At 31.1% G+C, this 24,659-nt stretch overlaps 1 protein-coding gene across 1 annotated transcript in view; it reads left to right on the top strand.

Annotated features, from left to right (window-relative positions):
* LOC134727742 (uncharacterized) overlaps window positions 1-24,659 on the top strand; it is a 74,298-nt gene that overhangs the window by 35,833 nt on the left and 13,806 nt on the right. Inside the window, exons 7-11 of the mRNA XM_063592129.1 lie at window positions 8,296-8,379; window positions 12,896-12,989; window positions 17,026-17,280; window positions 18,747-19,268; window positions 24,029-24,135. Of these exons, the coding sequence (XP_063448199.1) occupies window positions 8,296-8,379; window positions 12,896-12,989; window positions 17,026-17,280; window positions 18,747-19,268; window positions 24,029-24,135 (1,062 nt within the window). The remainder of the gene's footprint in view (window positions 1-8,295; window positions 8,380-12,895; window positions 12,990-17,025; window positions 17,281-18,746; window positions 19,269-24,028; window positions 24,136-24,659) is intronic.

Genomic DNA, 24,659 nt, shown 5'->3' with positions numbered 1-24,659 from the left:
AGACTTTCATTCTACCTGAATAAAAGGAATTATATATATTGGACTGTTGAATGAATGATAGACATTTATTGTGAACATTTTTCGCATTTATGCTTTTAGATGTTGCAATTTGAGATGCTATTATATCTGATATCATTTCTTGGAACATAAGCAGTTTTTTTTTTCTCAACGATAGACAGTGTTGTTACCCGATTATTTATAGTTTATAAACGTTTACATATAGCCTTCAATTATTCATTTTCGGCTTATATTTTACAGCGAAACTGGTCACACTTAGCTCTCCTTTTGCATAATTGCTTGTTTTGTGGATTGATCTGTCATAGCTTCAACACAATTACCTAATTGAGATGTCATAACTGCATCTTATCCAATCCATATTTAGCCTTTTAAATTGTAAGAATTATCTAAAATCCTACTTGTCAACTATAAAACGGTTTTGGTTTTTTACTTTCATATGTGTGTGCACACGTTCTATATTTTGAGTGTATTGATTGACCTGATCTATTTCAGAGTTCAGTCTTGATTGAACAGCTGATTTTGACAGTTTAGCAGTATTTGTAATTTGATTATTTTGCAAACTTCAAGTTATTTGACACAGATTCAAATTTGTTATACTAGTTGATAACCGTATCTAGTAATATTGGCTTTTAATAGAGCTGCTTTTATTGATCATATATAGTATCGGTTGGCTCTTCGTGTCTTACATGTATATTGTTGTTTAATGTAGAATATCATACCTTAGTCGAATGTGGAAGCTACATTTTGTAAAATGGAAGTAGATAACATTTTGTTGCTATTCATTCGATATTTATTGGGGATTGAGTTTCCTACCCCCGTGGTAATTTTTTCTTTGTGCAAAACAATGAATTATATATGGAAAAAAATATATAATTAAAATTAAATAAGTATTACGCTGCAAAACCGTTTGTTTTGTCTAAACGACCTTTTCAGTCATCTGCATTGCATCTTTTCATTTTGACAGTTTTTTTCAATTTACATCTGAGGAGACATTTTTTTTAAAACTCATGTTAAATATTTTGTTTCCAATTGAGAAGATTATTGAAATATATCACGAAAATAATAAAATCCACATATAAAACAGTGTCAAGAAACTCCAATGTTCTATGATTAAACAGGACAAAAACAAAAACATAAAAGAGAAAACCATAAACATGTACATATTTTTGAATACAAACAATTTGACACGCCACATCTGTAACAGTAAACGAAAACATGTACATCCCAAAGCATACTACTCAACGTTAAATTTTATTCAACCAAATTGTCCGTGGAAAGACCTTTTGCTTTTGTTCTGATTATTAAATATTTCCTCTCTTCCATAAAAAGTCATATTGCTTTTGTTCTGATTATTATTTGTTTTCTGTCACCTATTTATTTTTCTTGCTCAGATTTTTTTGTAAGAAAGCATTAATACTTAACATTTGACATTGATGAAAATTAAAAACAACTAAATTTTGTATGTGTTTAACGTGGAACATGAATTACTGGAGTAAGAGAAGCCCACAAATCGGGAGAGCCTTATTGCAATCCAATTTCTGAGAATTCCAGTACTGTTATCTTGAGGGAAAAGGTCAGTGTCACATTAAGGTCAGATAGGTTTGCGACATCAGAGTCACATGAAGATCATATGACCGTATTAAGGTGTTTATATATTGCATATTCAAAGATTTTCGGTGAGTTGGCTATTAACGTGTAAATGATTCGAAAATATACTGGAGTATAAAATACATGAATATTTGTTCATACAAGCGTGATATGTAGGTCCAGTGTGATCTATTCTGTCAAAGATATACGCACAGATAACGTTGCATCGGTAGGAGATGTAATGCACCTTAGATATAAACCCAAACTGAAAAACTGGATAAATTTGACCCTACATATAGATCAAGACAAACCATTAGGGACACAAAATTGATTTTTTTAAGCAATAAATGTTATTTTTACTGAATTCATTGATGTATCACCACCTCATTTTTGTAATCATAAAGTAATCATATGTAATAAAATCCTGAATTTATTAAGTTTGTTAGTGAGTCGGCTGAATTAAGACTTTATCTGAAGAAAATCAATAAATTTCTTTCTTTGAAAATGCATCGCATATACATTAGAAATGAATCGCCCCTACAGTGACAATGAAAGTTTAGTATCATTACTTGACAGTTAACATGATCCTCTCTCATAACGTTAGCAGTATAATGGAATTTAATCCAAAACTGAATGACAAAACCTTTTGAGTTATATAACATTAATAACTATGTTAAGAGGTACTTTTTTCTGAAAATAAAACTTAAGCCCTGCTTTTGAATCTTCCACACGCTCTGTTTGCGAATTTTTCGTTACATTAACAGATGTGTGTTCAGTTTGACACCTGGATGTATGTAGTCGCGATAATCCAAAACATAATTTATCGTCTGTTTGTTTATCAATCTACATTTAAATACATGACAGTTACAGCAAACATTATATTTCAGGATTCGAACGTTAGATACACTGAACTCTCACATGTTGATGATTGAAACACAAGATCCTCATTTATGAATATTTTCTATATGCATAAGACAGACTTAAAATTATGGCTTGATTAGTAAAATCTAAGGAAGTACCGACAAAACTAAATTAATATTAACAAGTAGAACCTAACATCTATATACCAATATTTTCTTCATGATTCAACAAATTATCATACAAATTATTATTTTCTCATTTTATATATATTGTACTTACAGCTCATCATGATATTTGATCATATATATGCATATAAATAATCGAAAAAAAAAACTTTTTTAACGTTTGTTTTATTGTTTAAAAAGAGTCATAAAACACGCAATACGCGAACTGTTTCGTTTCTTTTTCCACTTTTCTGATATTTTACTGATAGACAGTATTTACTCTTTCAAAAAAATGCTGATGATTAATTTGCATCTGGACGTAAATCAAACAACAATCAATCTATGATGCGTAAAAAGAAAGTTATAAATAACATGATGAGTGAAAAACAAAGAGAAGTAATCGATAAAATATTTTCCCACTCAGTGTTTTCGTTGTTTCAAAATGGAGTTAGTCACAAAATGCACAAAAGGTAATGTTGAGTTTTCCTCATTTCTTATGTATTTCTAATTATTTATATTTAACCACATTTAGCACTACAAGATCATGCATTTTACATCCATTTGTCTCTGAATGTAAAACACACAAAAATAATTAAAACAAAAAATCGCTAACCGGTTAACCGGACTTTTTTTTTAATTTTGGTAGATTTGATATAAATTTTGAATTGCATTAAATATGTTAAAGAGTTATTTTTTATTTAAAAGTTGTCGTCGTGGTATTTAATTAGACAATTGTCCAGTATATTGATTGCTATTGTTAATCCTAAAAACATATAATTAATTAGAACTTCAAGTTGTCTCTCAGCTCGGGGCAGGATCATATTTAGTATACATGTTTTTAACAGTAACTTTAAATCAGTGGGTGATATCTTTTTGCGCCAAAAAGTAACTCATTTGCAGACCTACATCTAAATGTTAAAGGCTTGGTCTTACTTTAAACGAAATGATAACTCAAAAATTGTGAAATACAAACCAATGTGAATGTACTCAATGTATAAGATAAAATAAGATAAGATATTTTTATTCCAAATTAAAGGGCCTATGAAGAGCAAAGCAATTTATTTCAATGATTTTTATAATTGTTATAAATAATGATGACATAAATCATAAAAATGAATTTAACTATTTCTTAGATGTTAATTTACAGCCAGATCAGAGCCATATACATAAACGTGATACGTGGTATTTCGAGTAACATGCTTAAAGAAACAAGCAAACAGACCAAAGAGAAAGTCGTACAACGACCAAAAGTTATTAATTTTTGTGTCATTTTGATCTCTTGTGGAGAATTGCCTCATTGGCAATCATACCACATCTTCTTTTTTTTATATAATTAATCATTTCAAATTGAAACACTTCAGATTATTTTCGGAGACAACAAGAGAGAAGGAAAGAATAATCGGTTTCAAACATATTCAATTCAACGGGATCAAGAAGGTTTTTTTTAATTTTTCAATCTGAAGTTGGTACGGACGCTATAGTTGATACGGTCTATTTGATAATTAAAAGTCAAACTTCGCCAGGAATCCTTAAAGACAAGCCTTATAATGCCAAAGGACAATAGTCAATTCTAAAAGCGTAAATTTAAGACTTGGATGAAAGGTAGTCAAATTGACACTCATACCACATTTTATATCTATGTGTAGGTTACTTATGATAAGGCTTTTAAACCCGAATGTAAACTATACCGGTTAACCGGTTAATCGGTCGAACGATTATCCGAGTAACCGGTTAGGCAAAAGTGTACGATTTGACAAGACTAACATTTAGATATTGGTTAAAACAAATATAAATATGGACCAATTCAATTACACATTATAGGATGCTCTTGACCTTACTGACTCATCACGAGTTTTTTTTTAGAACTTAAATATTGTTTAGGTTTTTTTAAAACAATAAACACTATCACATCATATCTTAAATAAAACTGTTCTTATCATAGAAAATCAAGTGAGTTATATATGTTTTAAATTTCATATCCAAAATCTTGTGGATTTTCTACAAAAATCTGTTTTATTTGCCACAAAAAAAAAATTCTATTAAATGCAATGACATTATAATTAATAATGCTTTGCAAGAAGTTTCCCTTAGTATAAGTACAAAAATGGACAATCTCTATTATTCATTATCTTTGCTGTTTTGATACTATTGCAGTTTGCAAATTTAGTAAAGCACATGTCTACAAAAGGGGTCATAAATATCATAAAACAGAAAAAAGTGATTTTAAAAAATAAAATTTAAAAAAAAATAAACAGGGGTCAAAAATTTTCTAAATAATAACAGTTGACAACAATGTCAATTTTATGAATTTAGTTACAGCTAATTAGTCAATAACAGTTAACGGAACATATATCATCAAAACAGCAGTAAAAAAATCATTGTGTTGGAATTTGGAACCACACAACATCTATATTTATCAAAACATTCCAACAATTATATTTCTAACTTTTGCTCTGTTATATATTTAAAAGTGATTGTTTCATAAATCATATCACATAAATGTTTGTCCCAATTGTTCATTTATTCATTCAATTTTCGGCTCTCCCTTGACACCATTTGCGAGTATGGTCTTAAGGAAACGATGATAGTCCGTCGGAAGGGGACGATAAATGGCTGACCCGTGTTAAGAGAGAGCCATATCTCTTGCACGTTAAAGACACCCTTGTAGATTTCGAAAAAGAGTAGGCTAATGCCGCTACAAGGCAGCACTCGCACCCGCAAAGTGGAAAGGGATTAATATAAGTTGCAAAACTTGTTTCCCAATCCACTATAAATAAATATGTTTAAACTAATTTATTCATTTTTCAAAATATCTCTGTCTAAGAGTGTAATCATTGATTTCCATTTATTCAAAGTATGTCTTTGTGATTAGTGTATGCAGTTATCTTACTATCATTGATGTAGATCCCACATTTATTTTCTTTCATTAGCTACCTTCACAAATTAAACATTGAGAAATCCGCAATACATATTGATTAGATAGATTGCTACAAGTCTTATATTTACAGATCGACCTTTTTTTAAAGTTGGAAGTGATATATATATATCCCTAGACGACGATTAATTCAATATATTTGATGAAATAATTGTCAGTGTAGCGAAAAAACTAAAAATACTTACTTCAGTCTAAAACAAAACTTATGAAAATAATCTAATCGTAACGAAACAAATAAATAAATGAAAAAAACGAATGAAAACCTAAAGAAATATTTATCATTATCGTTCCGTTATTTTTGAATTCCTTTTTGCTATTTTCTTCCAAGGATTTTTTGCTACATGTATATTAATTTTCTTTTCAAATGTTTAAAGTTACCTGTTTGGTATAAAAAAAAAAAAAAAACAATAACTAAATCATCATGATCATAAGTCGGTGAGTTGAATTATATAAAGATAAAAAACGTTCGATAACAATGCATTATTTTTTCTATTTATTTTAATAGAAATCACGAACCGAAATTTTATTTACATAGTTATCTACAGCAGAAAGGATTGATTTTTACAAATATAATGTATATAAGATAACAGACACTAAAATGTTGTTCAGATTGTTTAAAATTGATAAATTTTTCCTTTTTATAAAAAAATAATGCATTGTTGTTTGCGCAATAAGTTATTTTAAATGCCACTCAGTAAACTTTTGTATTATTTAAAATTAAAATTAAAGCGATATAAAGAGAAAGATATTGTAACTTATTTTTTTAAACTTATATCTCGAACTAGACATATGGGGTCAACATAGTACCAGAATATATGGCAAACGAGACGATTTAATTTTTAAATTATCAATTTCCCCTCACTTTAGTAGCAATATACCATCTTTACCTGAATATTGGAAATACATTTCCCAACTCACTCGGTATCCAAGAGCTTACAGCTGCTACCCAGACGTCATAAAATGTTAACTGTCATACCCCTATTTTTGACCTTTTTTACCTGTTATGGCTGTTTGTTTTGCCCACACATTGTTGTCAACATACTAGAATAAAATGCGACTGTCATACAAACGAGAGGGTTAGCTAGTTGTAAATCAAAGTTTAATCCGCCATTTTCTTCACAAGGAAATGTTTATACCAAGTCCGGAATATGACAGTTGTTTCTCATTCGTTTGATGTGTTTAAGCTTTTAATTTTGTCATTTGATAAGGGACTCTTATTTTACTTTTTATTTCGTATTATATTATGTATATACAACTGACATAGAACAAAACAGATACCATTTCACTGCGAGGTCATATTAAAATGTATTCAGAACAAAGCATGAACATAACATTAAAAAGGGTTAAAGTTGATCAGCCTAGTTATAGTTTTTTTTTTCTTTTGTATAACTGTGTGCCTTTCACAAAAGTGTCGTAATCAAATGAAATAATCATGTTGTAATGCAGTAAGCGAAAAATGGGGAGGATTCAAACAGTTTATTTAAAAATGAAATAGAAGACAATTATGCATCATATAAAAAAAAAATCAAAACCACACGTTCTGTACACAGAGGTCATGAATTTCTTTTATTTCGTAACAATTATATCTTATTTGAATATGTCTCTTACCTACATGTATTACCTTTGAGTTGAAACTCTAGCTTATCGGTTATACACGATATTGCATTGTTCATTCATTATATCAACAATTTAGCTGTATGTCTTATGTTTTCATTGATGATTTGTCTGTGTGTCTTATGTTTTATTAATACTTTGACTGTATGTCTTATACTTTCATTGATAATTTGGCTTTGTGTCTTATGTTTTTATTTGTGATTTTGCTGTGTCTCATTTTTTCATTGATGATTTGGCTAATTGTGTTATGTTCAATTCATGACTTGGTTGTTTGTTTTATGCTGTTATTGGTGACTTGGCTATGAATCTTATGTTTTTATTTATGTTTTCAATTATGATTTGACTGTGTGGCTTATGTTTTTATTTATGATTTGGCTGTGTGTCTTTTATGATTTTATTGATATTTGGCTATGTGTATTATTATCATATTAATCATGTTAATGATTTGGCTAAATGTCTTATGTTTTATTCATGATTTGTCTGTGTGACTTATGCTGTTGTTGTTGATTTGGCTGTGTGTCTTATGTTGTTATTGATGACTTGACGGTATGCGCTATTTTTGCTTTATGATTTGGCAGTATGTCTTATATTCAAATTATAGTTCAGCACTGTGTTTTATGTTTTTTTCCTCATTCTGTGCTGTGTATTATGTTCAATGTATATTTTGAACTCTGTCTTATAATAAATGATTCCGCATTGTGTCACTTTACTCTGTTAAAGCTCCGGCATTGTTTCTCATCGGATATCACACTTGCGACACTTCTCTTACTAATCGGCAGTTGTTAAATAGTATGTGTTATCAGTTGTCATGTATTTCATCGTGTTTAATATGATAAAATTGAACCTCCCCAGTACTTTATAATATGAATGTATCTATCGAGCTAGTTTTACAGTGATACAATTTAGTTTCCATTTTAAGGTCCCTTATGTTCTTCAATTTGGTTTCTTGGTTTGACTTATTTTTATTCAATCGTCTCAATTCAGTCTTTTGAAGACTAGACACGCGTCTGGTGTAATAATCTAATTTGTTTGATGATTTTTATTTTCCTGTATTTCCAACTGATCAATGCATATCGTTTACACATCTTTTTGCTAACTATTTGTCTTGTATTTCAGGCCAACAAAACACCGATTGAGATTGTCAATAGAAGGTACTGGTTTTCGGAAAAGGAAAAAGAAGAAATACGAGAACTTCTGAAGGTAAGGCTTTATGTTGGTGTATAAGTCCATTTGTAGATAAGATCAATTAAAATACAAAAAAAATGCTGAATGCGTCGACGAACGGAGAAATCGGTGATACCAGGGACAGATAAATTTACGTATTTACTGAAGGTAACGTAATCATCAATACTAGCATTAACAAAAACCCTTTTTGTTGCATCAGATGCGCATTCAGACTGTTTACCCAAATGTATCTTTAGTTTCTTTTAGGTTTTTAAGTGCTATACTTATTTTCTTTGTTTTATTTCACTATATGTATCTCTACCATCATTACTGAGTATGTTAACATATAGTTAATGCAATGAAGTTCATGGGAAAAAGACGAAAACGATTTCAGGCAGTAAATGAGGCGCTTTTCAACTTTGCTAGTTTTATGTAGCGCACATCATAAAGAATGACCAAAAATCCAGGAAAGCAGATATCGTAGAATGAAACATTAAGAACTAAATTGTATCTTTTTTGGGATGTAAATATTGAAAGTGAAAGTATAGGTGACATGAGTCGTCACTTTTGATTTGTAGACATATTTTCAACGGAATGTTCAAGTACAAGAGTATAGCTCTGATATCCATAAAGTTCAATATGAGTATCTGAAGGACTTTTGAACCATTTTGCCAATTTTGGTTATACCAGCTCTTCAATGTTTGCATTCAGGAATAATTTGGCAGTTCCAATATGGAAGTCAGAAATGTCACCTTGGATTGGGAAATATCAAAAAGAAATGTAATCCTGAAATAGCAAAATTTCGACTTGGATAAAACAAATATCAAGAATGAACAGAGAGATTATAACAACACCAATGCAGAATGTCCCTACCGGTCTTTCGTTATTTCATGAAATCGATATTAGTGGTTTAATTTTGGTTCAGTATTTTGATTAACATAGGGAAATGTTGGTAATTTAATCAAAGTGGGCAACACTTGGTATTCATTGTGTATCTTTAATACTGTAATTTATTTGAAAAATCAAATCGGAGTTACCAAAATTACTGATATATGATACCAGCATATAATTTCATTTTAAGACCAAATGTTGACAGTATTATATCGTCCGGGCACAACTGTTTGCTACACACAAAATACTGAGAGTTCAAGGCTACCGAATTCCATTGACGGTTCAGTATTTTGAATATGCATAGGAAATCTTTGCACTGTAAACTAGAGCAGTAAAACCATTGTAGTCATGAACTAAAGCAGTCATTGTGTCCGATACTGCTTTCTTTTATATTATCTGTTTATTATTTTTTAATTAACCTGAGTCATCAGATAAGCTGATTGACGATAACGGCATATTTTTTTGAATATTTGTTTTATTAAATACAAATAGGACAAGTGATAACTGTCAAACATGCGTGTTATACACACCATCATAATAGATCAACACTTAAGATATTTAGTATTTTGAAAACAAAGAAAGAATGGTGCCACCGTAAATTTAAGCTGTTGGCTATTTTGTAGTCGTTTTACACTTATAGTGCTGCTGTCATTTATATTGGAAAAGCCATCCAGATTTACACACTAAAAATAAAACCGACAAAACATTTTAGAAATTGCATTTCAATATTACTGTGATTCAATGTGTTTATATCAAATACTCTATTATAAAGTACCAAGTTTATGATACCATCGTGATGTATAGTAAAAGAAAAGTACACTTATGAAGACTCTTAATCAATTATATGATAATCAACATTGTAAAATTAGAAATGTACACGGACTGCTATTTTTTTGTTGTAAAAGGACTATAATGTTATTTGTTACAGCAATTATTCATAGTGTTGTACGTCTTGCTCAGACCTCAGTTTTCTGTGTTGTTTGGTGTTTACTGCTGTTTGTCTGAATTTTTTTCGGTCTTTTGTGGCCCGTGCGTCGTCGGTTCCGACTGATGAGTTTATATATCTCTTTGGTATCTTTTGCCTCTCTGTTAAATCATTTAATCTCAATTTAGACATGCAATATAGGCAATATCTGTCTTTGTCGTTTAACAGTGTTACCAATATCTAATTCGAGTTTTAAAAACAGATCAGTAGATACTTCCAACCCAATCAAAGGATTAGGCGTACTTATTAAAATGGAAAAACAAGAACTTTTTTTTCTTCAAAATATGTTGTTAATCTCTGCAAAACAGTTCTGGTCATAATTTGATTTAGTTCGTACAACACAAGACCAAAAGGTCACTTTAAAACAGAGGTGTAAATAATGAAAGCGTTATTAATTCATGCCTCAAATATCACGTTGCTGTTAGACAAAAAGTATTAGCATTTATTTTAGTGTCTTACCAACAAGTTTTCGAGAATGCAAAATTAAAGCAAAGGTTATCAAAGCAATGACATGCAAAAAAAGAGTGTTGAAAATAGCGAATACCTCCATTGACTATATTTACCCTTATCTAGCAATACATTACATTTTCAATAATCAATATACCCAACTGTTAGAGAGACATGCAACATGACACATCTAACTCAAAATGGGCGACAACGTGTTAAACGGTGCAGTCATCGACACTACATATGATTTACAATAGCCATCTGGACTTAATTGATCGACACGGATATGTTCACATATAATAGATGCACGATCAGACGTTAAGAAAGCCTTCATACGGTATTACCTATGATAATCCATTAACATATTTACCCCATGAGGACGTAAAGCGTATGACTAATTAGACCGAGTCAAAAGTGGACCGGCAATTAAAAAGTCTAGTGCGGTACTGAAAACGGATTAACTGGCTTGTCCATGATCTTAAACGACTGATATTTCTTTTAAAATGATATTTCTATCCGAACACAAGTATGCCTCATATCAATGATATATCATGGTGTCAATCAGAAATTTGTAAAAATCTTATTTTTACCGTAAGACAGTTTATTTTCATCTTTGGATAGCAATGTTTAGATAATATATGTTCAGACGACTTCATTTATACTTTGTTTCACATTCAAAGATTCCTTTAACATGCTGGACTTTTGAGTTGAAAATGTAATATACATAGTTCTTCTGCCTTTCGTTTTCTTATCATCCATGTATTAACCGTAGTTTGCCTGCTTTAATGATCCTGTATTTATATAATTGTTCGCAAAGGTGAACGACCATGTTTACTCCCTCTAACACTTTACTTGGATGTGTCTTCTGTAATGGACACTTCTGTTATTCAATTGTCTTTCATCTATTCAGCTGCATTGTCCAAGCGAAACTTGTTTTCGAATTCTGACTGTTTACTCATGTTTCATACACGATTTTGCTGTCAATTTTGATAAAGGTTTCGCTTACAAAAGCAAAGTTACTAATAAGAATCAGCATACATACATAAATAAGTGGAAATCATTCCCATATGACTGTTTTATAATCTAAAATAAAACAATTACGGCATTAATAATATTTCTTGACTCATCAATCATTTCAATAATAGTCCCAATTACCATAAGCACAACCGAATTGGTATTTTCGAAATAAACTAATAACTTAAGCGGATACATTTGCACAGATTTTAACTACAGATTAACATTCGTTTTTCTGTTATCCCTAGCATACCAAGCTAAACAATCCTTGCATTGTTGCCAGATGGGTTTGTATCAATATAAGGAATGGTTTATGTAGACGAAACGCGCGTCTGGCGTATAAAATTATAATCCTGGTACTTTTGATAACTATTAAGGAACCATAATACTACTTAAGGGGAGAGATCTATCCTCAATATTACGTTAATCGTTGTATTGAAAAAGTCAAGTCAATAACATTTTCGTAGTTAAGGAGATCAGCAAAAAAAAGACAAAGACTTATTTCTTTTTTTATTTATTTCATTTGTAAATGCATGAACTAGAACGGGCAACATCATAAAGATACAATCTAAATTACAAATTAAATTTAAACGCGACATTCTAGACAACAAACATTGAGGTATTGTGTATATAACAACGGCAAAAAAAAATTGAGGCAGCAGCTCATGACATGCAATTTGGAATGTGCAGGTGTTACTTGTTAAGAACCATTTTAGGTGTTTTTCTTGTGTATTATTTTCATCTTTCTGTTTTACCTTGGCGAACTTTGTTTATTTATGCAGTCTCCTGGTCATATCTTGAATTCGTTTTAATAAATCTATTGAGACTGTAGAGAAATATCCAACTAATGTTTAACACAAACGTGACCTTGTCTGTGTTGTATACTATGGATGTTTTTCCTTAGTAGTTGAAATAACAGCTTTGTCGAAAATTGGCAGAAAACCATACTACAGAACAACATTTAAGAAAACCTTAAAATATACACATTCGTTTTCTATCGTCTGATAAAACATGTCTTGAGTGTCCATATCGAAAATGACATCTAGCCGTTATAACTTTTAACTTTCTGTTTCTGTACTGGTTATATTTTTGCTCCAATCATTTATTTTTAACTTTTTTAAAACATTTTCAATCCAATGGATTACTTTTTCTACAATTTAATCATACTTGTTTAAGGTTATTTTGATATGTATACGTATTATTATCACATTTCAGTCTTCAATGGCCAAAGACAAAAGTGACCACAAAGACACTGCTACAGTTATGCAACAAGACGAAACACTACAAGAGACGTCTGAAAATGATAGAGGTACAATGTGTTTTCACATTAACATTTTCAAATACAATTGAGAATGGAAATGGGGAATGTGTCAAAGAGACAACAATCCGACCAAATAAATTTACAACAGCAGAAGGTCACCAACAGGTCTTCAATGTAGCGGGAAATTCCCGCACCCGGAGGCGTCCTTCAGCTGGCCCCTAAACAAATATATACTAGTTCAGTGATAATGAACGCCATAATAATTTCCAAATTGTACACAAGAAACTAATAAAAAAAAAAAAAATAATACAAGACTAACAAAGGCCAGTCCAGAGTTGATTTGTGCATCGTATTTTTTTATAAATAGTTAAGCTATTTGTTCGTTGAATTATGTTTTGTTTGGTTATTTAGTTGTCGACTTTGAGTTTCAAAAAGTAGGTTTTGTTTGAAATAACCATGTCGGAATGTATTAAACTGCAAAGAAATGTTTTGTCTATGCTTCTCGTAAGCGAACAACATAATTGGTCAGCAATGTAAAAACATGGAGATATGTGCGATTTTCAAAATACTGTAATTTGTTATAATAATCTAATCATATTATTTAAAGTCGGGTATCCAGTTGAGATATGTAAGTTTTAAACAAAGAATACATTTGGATTACTGAAAAGCATATGCTTAAAAGGAAAAATTCAACTAGTGCATGACCCGCTGGCTTTCTGTCTAAAAAATTTTCAATTTGAAGAATTAATAGAATACCGTATTGTGGCTTATGATCGAATAAATTGTGAAGTAATACATTGTTACACTGAAAAAAACAAATAAGAATCCTAATTTTAATTTGGACCAAAGCTATCATTAAACCATTGACAAATCAACATTCATGTTGTTACTGATTTAAATCAACAATAATGCCAACATTGAATTTTCTGTTTTACTGTATGATCAAAACAGACCGAAATATTAGTTTTACAAGTTAGAGGACTGCAATTTGACACTAACAGAAAATTGCAGCAACAATTAAATGTAACCTGATACCAAACATTAACTATAATAAACCCTGGCGGGAATAGGTATAACTTCTGACATTTGATTTTTTTTTTATATTATATAGTATACATGTATTAGGGGGCAAACCACTTTCTAAGTTATTAATTTTTTTATTCAAACCGGCTTTTCGGAAGTTCTGATAAAGTGAAAGTCAAGTCTTGTTCTAACATTACCTTATTGCATCTACTGTATTAAAGAACGAACTGGTTCCGAAAACTTTAAAAGTACCAAACAACACAGGTTAGATAATCCCTCGTATTCAATTGTCAAAGCTATTTTTTCATTTATTATAAATAGTCAAACAGGTATCGATTGATCATGTGTCAGTGATTCCAAAAGTCACTTCGTATCCATATCACTAATATTTTTTACTTGTTTTGAAAGTTTCACTATCTATTCTGTACTCTGGACTACTTTATGGTATGTTCGTTGTGATCGAGCTGTAATAAATTCCAAATTATGCGTCCACTATCCGGGTTGACCACCTAGCGTATGAAAGGTAATTCGATCTCATCCTTAATATGCATGAATTATTTTCCACTGGTCGTTCGACAATCAACCAATCAATCGCGCAAGGTAGTTAAGGCAAGATTCCCGTTTTTTGCGCGATCATATTTTCGACTTTAGTTTCCAGAATTTAACTAATCTGAATTGTTCATTTGCATTATGGTCATTACTGCCGTTCTATGCTTGCACTGGCAGATACTTTTGTTAAAATTAGAGCTTTCACGGGAATAACATTTATGACAAAAAGGTAAATTTGCGAAACTGTTATTAAGTGTATAGCACTTTTACACAACCGAAAGGACTTGTCAAAGCTGTTACGAGGCTATTGTTGGGAACACTGTTGATGTGGTTTGATTACGTTATGTAATTGATTGTTGTACTTGAGGAAGGCATTGCTCATCGGAATAACTTTTTATTTAAAGTAGTGATCAATTTCACACAGGTTTGCACTGCTTTCTCTTATTCATTTAAAAAGGGAAATAAAACAAAAATTCAAAACGGAAAGTCCCTAATCAAATGGCATAATCAAAAGCTCAGACACATCAAACGAATTGATAAAAACTGTCATATTTCTGACTTAATAAAGGTATTTTCCTATGTAGAAAATGGTGGATTACATCCAGTTTAAAAGCATGTATGACAGTCGCACCAAATTCCATTATATTAACATCGATGTGTGAACAAAACAAATAGTATATATAATAGGTAAACATGTCAAAAATAGGGATAAGAAGTCAACATTGTGCCACAATCCTTATCACAACAAAACAAACACATATGTAACAAAGAAGCACAGACATGTCTGTCTACAAAACACACTAGCAAACACGAAATGCAAGAATAACAAAAACTGCCATAGCACAACCACACAATGACGGGATGGCTTAGCACAGAGCAACGTCATATGTACCATAGAATCGCAAAAAAAAAATCAAGAATACGGTATCATTTAATATGTGTAGGTATCTTTCTAAACCTTAGTGGAATTTTACCATATTATGGATTTTTATAAGTGTTCTTGTTGACACACACCCGTTCACAAATAGTGTTATATATCTAACCTATATACTATTTTGGCAATTCAGGGAAGTAAAGTTGTTTATGAAAGTAAATGCCTAACAAAATGTTTCTATACATATAACATTTGATTTTATGAAATATGTCCCATTTAAGAAACGTTTTATACTTTTTGTTTCTGAAAAACTATATTCGTTTGAACATACATTACATCTAGTATCAAAGTTTACTTTCACTAAAAATCAGCATTATCAATCTTCAAATGTGACCCTTGTCAAGTGTGTCTTTTGATTTGTCTGATTGATTCGACTGAATATTATTTGTTTTCTGTGTACCTAATTTGTTTTTTTTCATTTTTTCACTTTGATTGGTTAATTGGACAATTCAACGCATGCAGTTAAATAATTTTATGAAATTTCGGGTCATGTTTGAAAAACAATAGAATCAATTTATTATCGTTTCCATTTTTCATCGGAAATTTCGGTTCTTATTTTTAGTAAACGTTTTGCCTTTTTTTTATACTATCATCAATTAGTTGTTATAGTTGCCACTGTTCAGACATGTATGTTTTTTTTTAAGTTCTCCCATATTCAGCGTCTTTTATTAGATAAAATTGCAAATATACTTTTGCCCATACAGTATGGTATATTACTTTTGTACAATGTTTTAAAGGAAAATTGACGACACGAATGGACATTTAAATGTTGATGTGTTAAAGGGAAAAAAAAAGAATATCGAGTATCCATCTATGGCACACAATCAGTATGCGCATTGCAATAAAGAAAATACTGAAAATAACAGAACAGCTCTATTAATTGCTGTTCTTCATCTTAAAGTCAAAGTGAGACCTTGAGGGGATATATTGCCCTCTTCTCCGATATAAATTACAGGGTTTAGTGTTTCCGAAGTTCCGATAAACAGTACAGTCTAATGTGTAAATAAGGTAAATTGACCCCGCCCAAATAAATGTTCAAACAAGTTGACAAACTAAATCTTAGGGGATTGAATGAATTGCCGGGGAGCGAGACTTGAAACCCAGACAGGGTTGGTGTCTTATATTAAGCTGTTATCACTCATCATGCGAATCCACATTCAGTTGAAATTACTCAATTGGGAATAGGACACATCCGAAAAAATTAAAGATAGGACGAATATGATATTATCTAAACTTGAAATAAGCTGATTTGTTGGGCACAGTCTGAGTAGTCGTAGTTATATTAAACGGTAAGAGCTGAAGTATTCAATCAATTTATTTTTGAAGTAGTTTTTCACTAACATTCTTCTCGCACCATAAGATAACATAATCATAATTAATATATTGTCACTGGTAAACAATGATCCTGCTTTATTACATCGACAACTTCAGTCAATTCCTTCGTTTTAAAAACAAAACATTGTAATAAATGACGAATATAATGGTCAAGATTACTGAATGGAATATTCACATATTATGCAGCATACAGATAAATAAAAAAACATTGAACTGATATTGACTCTAAATTTATCCTTTTAGTAAACCTTGATAACGCATTTCCCTTTGCTGGCACCTCTGAAGAATTTCTCAAACTGCTATCCACTGGCACATATGAGTCGTTTGAAAATAGGGTATTCCTTTGTGGAAGTTGTGCATGTGGAAAGTCCACCCTAGCAAGTGTTCTTATTGGTAGCCCAATACCGCGTACATGGCAATCAACAGATGGATTAGTCATACACTTTGGGCGTAACGGTATCAACTTGGAAACGTTTGAGATGGTTCCCTTACAAGGAGGTAAATTAGTTTGAAAATTGTAAACCGTAATTATTGACGATGCATACAAATAATTATATTGCAAGCATGTGTCATACTTAATGAAAACATTACGTAGTTGGACTGTATTCAAACTGTCTTATCAAACATTAATTTAACAACTGTATAATAATTGTCGATTAAAAAATTAGTTGTACAATTTATCAAACTGATAATGATTGAATGAATATACATCGTAACAAAAAGGCAATTAAACAGTTGAAGTAATGATGTCGACCACAATGTGGGCAACACAAATTGAAAAAAACGACAAATAATAGCAAAACATTTCACAATTAACTAGACTAAAAACCGGGTTAAATTTTAGCGCTTCGAGAGGTGAAGCAGTTACTGCTTATCATGCTGTACTCATCGTTCAAATAATCAGAACTCAGTTGAAAAGTTAATAAACTAATTGTATCTTATAAACAACCACATCTATAACAAGAGGAACTGTGACTTTTGAAACTTGCACTTCGGAAAATTCATGTTTTGGTACGGAAACACGGCAAAAAAAACAAACCCAATTGCGCACTTTGGCATTGTCCTTAATGCTCTTCAACATCGTACTTTATTTGGCCTTTTTTTTACTTTTTTGGTTCGAGCGTCACTGATGAGTCTTTTGTAGACGAAACGCGCGTCTGGCGTATATACTAAATTAAGTCCTGTTATCTATGAAGAGTTTATTGTATGAAGATTCTGAGGACATTTCGTTACATTCTTATTATGTGTTAAGGAGGCAGATATAAATGTAAATATAAACAAGCATATGGTATGCGAAAGGAAACCTCGAATATAATTATACTAAAATTAAAAGTGCACAATTGCATACTATGGTTAGGATTTTGAAGATAGATTCAATCAATTTAAAAAGGGTTTAAGGAGGTGTTGCTAATACAATTGGTATACTTAAATAAAGCACTGGCGAAATCCATGCTTTGGTAAATGAATCCCCCTAAAAAGTGGTGAATTAAAAAGCAAATGAAGAGGTGTTCAATACAATTATATGATGAGACTGTGATTTTGTCTCACATGATGTTTTCCTGTCTAGGGGATGGTCCATATGTAAACCAAAATCTTGCGGTAAAGTACTTTTTCAGTCTGTATATAAAGGAAACAATTTTGAGTTCACTCAATTTATTTACTATTTTTTTACTAAAACAATTGTCTTCTCCAAGACTTAATGAATGCTGAAAACGGGTTTCTATTAAAAATAATTTGCTTATTGTATTATGTGGGTTAAAGACTATAAAAACTTAAAACATATGATACATAAAGGGCGTGATAAGTGTTGCTTACCTACATCTGTTGAAGTCCTTGACAGGTCCTTTGTATTTAGTCTGCCTGTGTATTTATTTATTTTTTTACACGTTATACATGTGGTTTTCTCAGATACATGTTCAAATTTGTTTACTAATTTTTTATATTAGAAAGTAACTGTTTTGTAGAAGACAGAGGTCAAAATGTACTGACGAAAGTTATAATCGGTAAGCCATCTCGTGAAACAAGCACATGTCAAAGTTCTGATACCCACCTGGACCAGCACGTTGCGCCATCACCAATTGGAACTGATAATCTGGAATTAAATTTAATGGATATAAGGAACGAAGCCAGTTACAGTTCCAAAGTTTCTCAACTATCCGATGCTTGTTTAACAAAATCTCAAGATTTACCGAGTACAAATACCGTCAGATCTAAAATGAAAAACACGCCTTCAATTAGTCTGCCAAAAACAAAGAAAATTGAAGCATACGCTGTACATGAAGACATTTTGAAAGAGGTTAAGAGTGGTCAATACAAAATCAAGATTGCCCCTTCAGATCTGGTTGACTTTGGTGGTCAACGATCGTATGATATGACCCATCAGTTATTTGTTCAGCACGGTGGGACATTTGTCATTATGTTTGACGGTAGTAGAGATTTTCATGAACCACTGAAGGAATATCCTACGGGAGATATTTCTAATGAATGTAAGTATAACATTATGGCAATGTAAAATATTTAAATTTACCATTACATACAATAATCAAAAACATGCACCCTAATATGTATTGCATGTATTAACATATGTAAAATCCTCTGCAATGTCGTGAGATCAACGAGCAATTAGGGAGATCATACACGTAAACCAAGCGATGTGTAAAGAATGTACTAATCATTAAATAAACAATATGTCTTAGATATTACAAAGTTTAAACTTCCCACTCACTCGATGCACGGTCTTCCATATTTCATTACATGTATTTCATATGCCACTACAGCATGCACCATCCCCCATTTACAATACAACCAGTATCCGTTCACATTTGAATCGTAGGAAAGGTATGAGCTGTGGTCTCTTTTTTTTAACCGTGACAGACAGAAAGTATAAAACCACTTATCCATAGCCCTTTGCTTTCTATGTTAAATTCTGCAATGTCAAGCATTAGTGGCTACTAGTCTTAAATTCAAATTAATTGGCAGTTATTTCATGTCAAAACTGTACCTCATCCTGACTTGTGCTGAAAAAATCAACATACTTTTAATTGCATATTAGAGCATACTAGTTCCCAGAAGTTTGATAGTACAAACCTGTGTGTCTATAACATTTTCTACAGAAGCTATTTTCCCGCGTAATAAGTTTGTTAAAATTTTTGACAGTTCAAAAAGGGTCAGTAAACACCTGATTAAACGATACATTTGTTTCTACTTCTATAACGTTAAACAACCTATAACAAACGGCACACAATGTTTACAAAACTTTGGTTAGAAAAAAAATACATTACTGATGCTTAAATCTCATTAATCGGTTAACATGAAAAATCAAGATTACATACCATGACCGTGCACCCCTTTTTACTTCTAAATTGCTTGGTGCTTTCATTGTATGGCTAAATATTTTAACTTATATTTACTACTTTTTCTAGCATAATGATTCATTAGAAATATGAAGATATGGTATGAGTGCAAACGAGACACCTTCCTTTCAAAATCAGAATATGTAAAAAGAAAACAATTATAGGTCAAAGTACGACCTTCATCATTAAGCCATGCCTCGTACAGTATAGCCAGCTATGGCATGACCGAAACTGACCAGTGTAAAACAATTTATACAGGAAAATGAGAATAAGTAACACGTAAGAACCCCGTCTTCAAACAACAATCACTGACACTGGTTCCTGACTTCGGATAGGTGCAAAAATAAATTTAGCGGGTTTCCACGTTTTATCACCGGCGCTTACCATCACCGTAACCTAGCTTCACTTTAAAACAAAATATATTCAGAAAAACAAGTAAACATACAATATGAACGAATAAATTTGAACTATAATCTTCGAAAAAATGGCATTACATATAATAACGTTCACAGGTCTGAATATAATAATTTTGTTGACAGAATTACGAAGATATTTTTTAAAATATATAAATTTGTTGTTCATAGTATGAGAACATCCGCAAAAATTTATCGTCATACTTAATTCTTATCAAAGGTGGTACAAACAATAACATATATAACAAAATAAGTAAACATGGAATAACAAAATTTCATTACAAATTGTGTAACTGGTCAAATAAACACGAAAGTAAGCTGTTACATGAATATCATTAGTGGGAATCCCGGTAAGGGAAGAACAACAACTTGCTTCCGAAAATTTGCAGATATAACATTGTTGTGGTGATATCTAAAGTAGTTAGGTATAATGTTATATATAGATACAGAAATATATATATAAATATATATTAACGTGTATGTATATTTATACATCCAAATAACTATTCGAAAAGAATACAAATTTAGTTATGTATTAATTTGAGGATGACATAATCGATATTTGTGCCAATGAAAACAACATTCAGAAGATCTTATTACAAAATTAATAAGATAACTTTTACTAATAATTGTGTTTAAAGGTTCGGCGAGTTTACACGGATCACCAATATATAAAGCGCCTCTTTTCTTATCTTTAACATGTTTAACAAAGCAGAAACAATTTAAATATTATCTTCTAGCCTCCGGCACGATATGTTCTTACAACTATACAAAATGAATTAAAAAAAGACTTGACTTTTAGCTTTTTGTTGGTAGAGTATAAATTATGTATATTTACTAGACAAATATCTATAGATTACAAAATTCCATTCTTATTTGCATCAGTTTCGTCAATTTTCGTAAACAACTTTTGAACTTATTGGACTCAAACTAGCATTTTTACTAAAAAATAGCAGTTTTTTGTAAAAGTTTGATTTTATCTTCACAATGAAAGAATATATTTTCATTGATTCAAAATGTAAAAAATGCTATATTTATGGAGATTAATCATCAAATTCAAGGTCCACTTATGGCACAAAAAGGCCTAAGATATCAACTTTATCATAACACCAAAAAGGTTGCAATTTGGTTCGTAAATGGGTCTGTTTCAAAAGCATTAATGCTAAATAAATCAATTCTGTTCATATAAGTACATACTGTTCTCCAAAGTACGCCCATTTTAAACCTTTTGTCAAATATAATGATTTTCTACAATTTCCAGACCTCAAAGCTTTAGGAAAACCTTGGCCGCAACTTGGATCTAATATGTTTTGTAACCAAAAGATTCAAATTAATATAATGAAAACAATTTCTATTGAATGATTTTTTGTGAACATTTGTTTGGATACTTACAAATATTTTGATTTTATTATAAACCTAACTAACATAATTGGTCTTGTAAAACCCTAGACTTTCATTAAACCGTCACTCTAAAGACAATTGTCATAACAGATATATATGCATGACAATAATGTTTCATTAGATACAAAATGAAGATGGCAGTTGTTGCTATGCGTTCTAAATATATATGAATTCAAGCAAAAATTCAAGCAAACAAAGCTTATTGAAGAAAATAACCAAACTAAACTAAACCCCAATTAGACAAGAAAGTCTGATTTGGTAAACCACCAATAAATTAAACAATATGCAGTATAGCTTGTCTTGCCTTCTATTTTCGTAGAATTAACCTAGTTATTATCATGAACATAAATTGTACAACTTCTTATCTGCCAAAATAATAGAAGTATACGATTTGTTAACTTGTAAAACATTCGACTAAAAAACCCTTATTCAAGAAAACAAAATGACGAAATAATTCGCACGCTCGCCCCATATGTTTTGGGGGCATTGGTCTGAAGAACTAACCATCATATTTGTGTAGGCTACCATTTTTTTTATGAAGCAAGGTATTTATTTTAACATTTTCTTAAAGAACATTCATGTCATAAAATAAGTTTCATGTAGAGCAATTTATGACTATGTCGTTTATATTTTTGTCGTTTCACTAAACAATGCCTTTTCGATGTATCATCCTTTTAAACACTCACTATTTATCTGTAACTTGCACAAAAGCTCAATGACGCAAACTTATAACATTGTATCATACTTTGTCTTGAAGTAGTCCCTCAATGGATTGAGTAGAGTAATATCACTTTTGATTCATAAGTAATGATTACATTGCATTTTATATCATTTTGTAACTTTCAAAATATTGTTTTTGTGTTTGGGAAGGGGCGAAGGTGTTGCTCACATTGAAACAATGCAATGATAGTCATATTGTAAGTTCGTGTTTGTGATTCAAACACAAATCTTGTAACTTTTTGTCGTATTGAATATTTAAAATATGTACAAAGAGAAACCATGTATATTTTTTTTTCTTTATACACATTGAAATGAAAAGTTCACCGAAGTAACAAATAAACACATATATTCTGGTAAACAAATTACAGATTGGTTGCTTTGGTAAAGATTTAAAAGTTCAAAAATATAAAAGAAATAAATTACTGAATGGAATTTCTAACTACTAGACAGCCATTGCATATAAACTTCAGGTGTCTAATTATTTAATGAACAATGTTCATGATATAATATTGGGGGAATACACCTTTACAAGAAAAGTCAGTTAATGTTATTTCAAACTGTCAATTTATTTCCAATTTAAAATTGAGAATGAAAATGGGGAATGTTCCAAAAAGACAACAACCTAACCAAAGAGCAGAGAACAGCCAAAGACCATCAATGGGTCGTCACCACAGCGAAAACAAAATCCCTTACCTGGAGGCGAACTTCAGCTGGCCCCTAAACAAAATTATGTATGAGTTCCATGAATATCACACTAAACTACAAAACATATAAATGAACTAAATTTAGAAAACGTACGACACTAACAGATGCTCCTGACTTTCGACAGGTGCAAAACTGCGGCGAGGTTTAACATATTTTGTGAGATCTCAAGGCCTAATTCATAGGTCATGTCATTACTCTTCCAGGGCACTTGAGATCACCCCTAGTTTTTAGTGGGGTTCGTGTTGCTTAGTCTTTAGTTTTCTATATTGTGTCTTCTGTACTATTATTTGTTTATTTTTAGCCACTGCGTTGTCAGTATATTTTTAATCTATGAGTTTGACTGTCCCTCTAGTATATCTTTCGTCCCTTTTTTATTTATGACGCATAAAATTGACATTGAAAATACAATATTTATTATGATAAGATGTTGTATATTTGCAAATTATACAACGATCCACCAAAGCCCAACATGACGTCGATGTAAGCAACATCGGTCATAGGATAAATTTCAACAATGCTTTAAGGTGTGTAATAGCATTGCTTTTTGTAAACATGTTTAAAAAATACGTGTAAATTGGCCTCTTTATTATCATTTGAATAATGAATACAAACGTAAACATAATATTTATTCTTGTATTCATATTTTTGTTCTAGCTATTGTGCGACATTGGGTCAACTCAATACTCACCTACTGTGTTGATGATAGTGATGTTATGCCAATGATCGTGTTTGCTGCAACACATATTGACCTGCTTCCGGAGGTTAGCATTGGCTTGTGTACATTTAGGAATAAATGATAGTTAACTTATTATTTTTTGGAAAGAAAAAACGATGCAGAGACACATACCTGCTAATGATTCCGTTATATAATTTGCATTATTCATGTCGTTGCTCAAACATGTCAAACGCGAAGTGCTGTTTATAAATTAGAATTTAGTGTACCCCACTGTAAAAACGTTCATCTTATTCCTTCGTTTGTTCATCCGTAAGTCCAAATATTATTTGTGTAATGTCTTTGTTAGGTACTAGAGAACTTATCTCGTAATTTATCAGCTGCTTCATAGTAAGAAGTAACCTGTGCACATTTTTTGGATCCGTAGAACACTTTCTTCCTGTTTGCCGATATTAGAAGATTTTAATCTGTCGGATGAACTTAAAATTCATCATGACATATTTCTACTTAACATAACGACTTAATATTTAGTCCACAGATTTGTGGTGATGACTTGTACTTTCGTTATTTGAACATCATTCCGGTCTGTTATTTGAATTCTTCCTGTTTTTC

Source organism: Mytilus trossulus, chromosome 8 (assembly GCF_036588685.1).
Source record: "Mytilus trossulus isolate FHL-02 chromosome 8, PNRI_Mtr1.1.1.hap1, whole genome shotgun sequence".
Lineage (NCBI taxonomy): Eukaryota > Metazoa > Mollusca > Bivalvia > Mytilida > Mytilidae > Mytilus > Mytilus trossulus.
Note: the sequence above shows the minus strand (reverse complement) of the source record. Positions and strands in the feature narration are given on the sequence as shown.